This window comes from Cyprinodon variegatus, unplaced genomic scaffold, assembly GCF_000732505.1.
Source record: "Cyprinodon variegatus isolate N-32 unplaced genomic scaffold, C_variegatus-1.0 Scaffold2544, whole genome shotgun sequence".
NCBI lineage: Eukaryota > Metazoa > Chordata > Actinopteri > Cyprinodontiformes > Cyprinodontidae > Cyprinodon > Cyprinodon variegatus.
In genome coordinates this window covers 8,817-14,265 of record NW_015152997.1, presented here as the reverse complement: position 1 = coordinate 14,265, position 5,449 = coordinate 8,817, and the positions used below count along the sequence as shown (strand labels likewise).

Here is a 5,449-nt window from a genome sequence, read left to right as displayed (position 1 = left end):
GTTCCAACCATCTACGACAGACTTCTTAAAGAAACATCCAACATAAACATCCTGATTACAACAACTTTTTTCTTTTGTCTCTTGTATCCAAGGTGCTCATTCCTGCTATTCACATCCATCTGACAAGCGCAAAAAACTGCTGTGCCAACCGCTGTGGGGTGAGTGTGTTCCTTTTGCACCGATTAAAGTTTCAGGTTTCCTCATTTGGGGGGAACAGGAAGTCAACCTTTCTAGTCTGAGATTAGTCATTGATATCGTAAACATTTCATATTAATGAGTAAAGGTCGCCAGGTGGTTAATGTTTATCCTGAATTATCTAACTTCGTTCATTAATTTGACAATTTGATCTTTATGTCACTAAAACAGCCAAAATAGTGTAGTTGGCCCACTGGACCTGTGTAATCCATCCTGGGATGATTCAGGGGACAATCCTTTAAGGCAGGGGTGGGCAATTCCAGTTCCTACGCACCAGTTTCCTGCAACTTTTAGATCCATCCTTGGTACAACACAGTTGAATCAAATGGCTGAGTTACCTCCTCACGATGCACTCAGTTCCTCCAGGGTCCTACTTCATTCAGGTGTGTTGAACCAAAGGCACTATTGCAGGATAATGGCCCTGAGGAGCTGGAGCTGCCCACCCCTGCTTTAAGGGATGTCAAACTTTCCTTACCCAGACTGCAAACATCAAAGACGCTGGTTTCTTTGGGGTCGGACAGAATTGGTGGAAGGAAGCGGCATCTTTTAGCCGTTACAAAACCAAAAAACAAAATGTCTGTGAGTGATTTCAGAAAGCCACTTTGAGACATTTGTTGCGACTGATTTATGAGAGCTGATTTGACGGGTGGGCTGCGCAGTGGGGCATCGGGCGCCACTGCTGCCTTGCAGATTCAGGGTTGGAATCCCAGCCCCTCTGCATGGAGTTAGCATGTTCTCCCTGAGCATGCATGAGTTCTCTCCGGGTACTCCGGCTTTCTCCCACAGTCCAAAAACATGACTGTTAGGTTAATTGGCTTCTGTAAATTCTCCTTGGGTGTGAGTGTGTGAGAATGGTTGTTTGTCCTGTTTGTCTCTTTGTTGCCCTGCGATGGACTGGAGACCTGTCCAGGGTGGACACCGCCTCTTGCTGGACACAGCTGGAGAAAAGTACCAGCCCCCCTTACCACTCCGCTTGGGATAAGCGTGATGGAAAATGGATGGATGGATTTGACATGTCGACAAAGTTGTTCTTTTTTAGTGCAACCTCCAAGAACCATTGTTTGGAACTGTCCCTAAAAAGAAAACAACAAGAAATTGGCTTCCAGGGAACCTTATTTGGTGTAAGACGTGACGACAGGGTTTAAAAGTCACAGCTCACGATGTATGTTCTTATACTGTATGGCCCGACGCTCTGCTGTGATCTACCTGCTCACACTGCACGTCCAAAAAGCACATGTTGGACTCAGCGGCGAGAAATGGTGCTGGTTGGACTCGTCAATCTGGAAGAAGAAGAAGAACTCTCTTGTTTGCAGTGCAGTGTGGACACTCAGTTAATTCGGCTCGTAGCTCTGCTTGAACAGCAGGATTTGCTGAAGAACACCTCATGACTGATTTCAGACATGTTTGATTTTCTCTTGACCTCACGATTCCTGATCGGGAGGGGGTCGTTAGAGGCTGATCGCCCCTGTTACCCCCTGTATACTACACGACGCAGGACGCACTATAAGGGTATAACTTGTCCCGATCCAAAAAATCTGAGAAGTCTCCCCTGAAACGAGCAAAATCTCGTACAGTGTATGCCTGGCCTTATATAGCATTATTTAAAGTCGGGAGACTTGGCCAAAGAGCTTGGTGAGCTACATGGTAGCCACAGCTAAACTGGGGCTCACTGACAGAAGCCAGGCTGCCGTACGCTGGCGAAATCAGGCCTTCTGATCACCATCTGTAGGCAATGTGAATGAGTTGATCAGTCTAATCAGGTAGAGGTGTAGTCACCTGGTAATCTGACATCTGAACGTGGAAAGGTAAAACATTTGAAGGACCCAATCATCATTATCGTGCTGACTCTACTGTACGGGCCGTGAATTTACCACCTCTAGACGCCCGTTTGCCTGGTGTACCATGACTTCAGTTTGAGGACTAAAGAAACATCTTTTAACTTTGACGTATGTTCTCTGTGTAGATGTTCCTGTCCATTGGGTTTGCTGCCATCGGAGTCCTGGGGGCCATTTACAGTTTGAGTATTGCTGCCGTGGGTCTATCCAAAGGGCCCGTCTGCTTTTATGAGACTAAATGGCAAAGACCTTTCCAAAACAGGTAAGTAATTTTCCTTGGACATATTATTTTATTCTCATTACACAATTTGTGTACTTGTACTCAAGAATTTGAAGAGGTGTAACTTTTTTTTGTAATTGTGCCAGATTAAAAAAAAAACTACAATTACAAAACACCAAAGTTACAATCCACAAATAGTTCTGGAACATTTGGAGAGAAACTGAGAATGTAAGAAGTTTTTGATGCGTAACTTCTAGAACAGAATTTGTGTGCTTGTACTTGTGATTTTTTTTTTCATTCTACAAATACAAAACTAAGACTGTAACTTTCTCTACAACTTCAAATTCACACTTACAATGCACAAATAGTTTTGAAACAAGATAACCTTCATAATTCAGCCCTACGCAGCCATGCTAGCTTGCACTGGAATTGCGCTCACGCTAAATATAGACGCAAAAACTGAAAAAGAGATCAATCTCAGGTGTGATAAACTGCTTTGCTGGTGGTAAGTATTCACACATGCATGCACATACGTCAAAAACATCTTTATCACCAATGTTACACAAGCAGTTTGTTTCCCAACCAGTTAGAAGATCAGATTTTCACGCGCTAACAAATCGTAATTATTGATGTTGAAGATCAGGCCCTATATGTTTAATGTGATTGTTATTTTTTTCTTCAGTAATAAATGGAGCTCTTCTTTTTCTTCCTTTTAGTTCTGGAGGTTATCTGGATAACAAAAATGTATGGGATTTGTGCGAGCTACCAAAACATGTGGTCCAGTTCAATCTGGGGTTGTTCTGCACACTGCTGGCCGTTTCTTGCCTGGAGATTATCCTCTGCGGCATCCAGATGGTCAATGGACTATTCGGCTGTTGCTGTGGCACCTGCTCTGGCAAGGATGTAAGTCTAGGAGGATTAAAGCCAAATCTCTGTCAAACTAGAACTCCCGCAATAAAGCCTCATAATTAAGCATACGTTTTGCGAAATTGGTCAAGCATGAGAAACCTTCTTAGTCCTTGAGGTGGCCGATTAGAGTGGCTAACCACTGCGGACACCAAAGCACATCCCTTTGAACAGGAAGAAACCTCCAGCAGAACCAGGCTCAGTGTGAGCGGCCATCTGCTGAGGCCCACTGGGATTCAAGGAGACAGACGTTAGTCACAGTCAGAGAAACAGGACTACACTGGAAAACAGGCCAAGCTCCAAGGATGGAGTCACAGCCAAACAGGAACAGACCAGATGAAGCTACTATGAGAAAAAGCAGAGAGAGCAGAACGTTAGAGATTGAACTAATAGATTCTGCAGAGTGGGAGAATAGAGATAGAATGAAGCAGAATGATGAAAAAGGGGTCCCTATGTCCTCCAGCAGTCTAAGCCTATAGCAGCAGAACTATAGAGATAGATCAGGATAACCTGAGCCACTCTAACTAGAAGCTTTATCAAAAAGGAAAGTTTTAAGCCTAGCCTTAAAAGTAGACAAAAATTAATTAATTATATTTAAAAAAGTTTGCTTTAATCAGACAAAAGCCTTAAAAGTTATAAACCAAGGTTACTCAACATTCACCCTGAGGTTTTTAAATCAGTAAAAGAGATATTTCTCTAAAACTTTATATAAAAGAAGCTCCGTCTTTTATGAGCTATTATAGAATATATTCTGGTCATAATAAAACTTAACACTAGTTATGTTGCAACTTTAATCTGGTGGCATTAATACTTTAATCTTGTATTATTTAAACCTTATCTCGCAATGTTACGCCTTTAAATGTTATCATTCTGCTGATGTAAGGACTTTATTCCGCTGATGTCAAGGTTTTATTCTAATGACATTTAGGGCTTTAATCTGGTCATTTTACGACTGTAATCCTGCATTCTTATGATTTCATTCTCATAAACTAATCAATGTGATAATTTTTTAAATAATTTTATGACCTTATTTTCTTCATTTAAAACATACGTATCAGTGTGACCCTTATATTCTGTCATAGTCCACTTGGAGACAATGAGAACTTCTTTTTAAAAAGAGTGAATTTTGAAAACATTTGTTAAACTTCTTTCTACATAAACGCTCTATTGGATCAATAACTGATCTTCTGTGTTCTCCACAGTAAGGCGAAGTGGACGTACTTCACACCATGACTTCTTGACGAAGAGCCGAGAGCGACCTTTTATTCTCGCCATCATCACTTTAACCAATGTTTATCATTACAACAATCACAATAATCACAATTACAGGCTGCAGCTTTTCTGCTTGTGCATAAATAAAATATGAACTTGTCAAGAGGATTGACTGGGATTACCGCCGATTGTCTCTTTTTGCTTTTATTTTCTTTTAAAGATTGAATATAAATTCCATTCCTCATGCATTCTTGAGTCTGTGATGTTTGTTTTAAATGTTTTATAATAAAACTGTGAAAGTGTCACATTTATGTCTCTTTAATGTTAGAATGAAACCACATCTGTCCAGATGTGGTTTGGATTAATAACAACATAAAGGTAACTTTCTAGTTGGAGTAATTTGGATCAGGGGCGTATTTAGGAAATTTGGGGCCCAAGGCAAAAACAGGCAAGGGGCCCATTAAGAAGACAACACATAAAACAGACCCATTATACAGATTAGTGGGGAGTTACCATTAGACAAAACTAGGCAGGTGCCTCGGGCCCTAAGATCCTGGGGGCCCCATAAAATTCCTTTTACATGTATGCTTAATACATTTATTCCTTATTTGTGCACATTAATTATGTTTTTGATAAAAATCCTTTGTCTAAAATGCCATCAGAACGCTGATAATATTAAGTGTGTCTCAGCCCCCCCCCTTCAGTGTCCACCATATTGGATCAGTCCATTTGCTGCACATGTTCAGAAAGGTCCAAACAGACAGCAGCAAACCATTTGTAAACAAACCATGCAAAGAGCAGTGTTGCTAACTTAGCGCTTTAGTGGCTATATTTAGCCACTTTTCAGACCCCTCTTGTTATGGTTCTTATTTGTTGTGACTCTGAGTTTTCAGTTTTCTGTTATCAGTTGTTTAGTTTTTATTTTCCATGATATTCTAGCGTTCTTTAGTTACTCTCTGTTGCCCCCTGGTGATTGTTTTCTTTCCCCCTTGGATTCTCTCTTGCCAGTTCCACCCACACCTGCTCCCCATTCAGCTCGTTAGTCCATCCTTTTGTTTGGTTCTCCTTAAATACTCCACCT

General features: G+C 41.2%; 1 protein-coding gene across 1 annotated transcript in view; it reads left to right on the top strand.

The window, feature by feature from the left end:
* LOC107080939 (transmembrane 4 L6 family member 5-like) overlaps positions 1–4,600 on the top strand; it is a 6,928-nt gene extending 2,328 nt beyond the window's left edge. Inside the window, exons 2-5 of the mRNA XM_015369150.1 lie at positions 93–158; positions 2,159–2,292; positions 2,967–3,153; positions 4,359–4,600. Coding sequence (XP_015224636.1) covers positions 93–158; positions 2,159–2,292; positions 2,967–3,153; positions 4,359–4,361 — 390 coding nt within the window. The 3' untranslated portion in view covers positions 4,362–4,600. The remainder of the gene's footprint in view (positions 1–92; positions 159–2,158; positions 2,293–2,966; positions 3,154–4,358) is intronic.
* Positions 4,601–5,449: the final 849 nt, after the last annotated feature.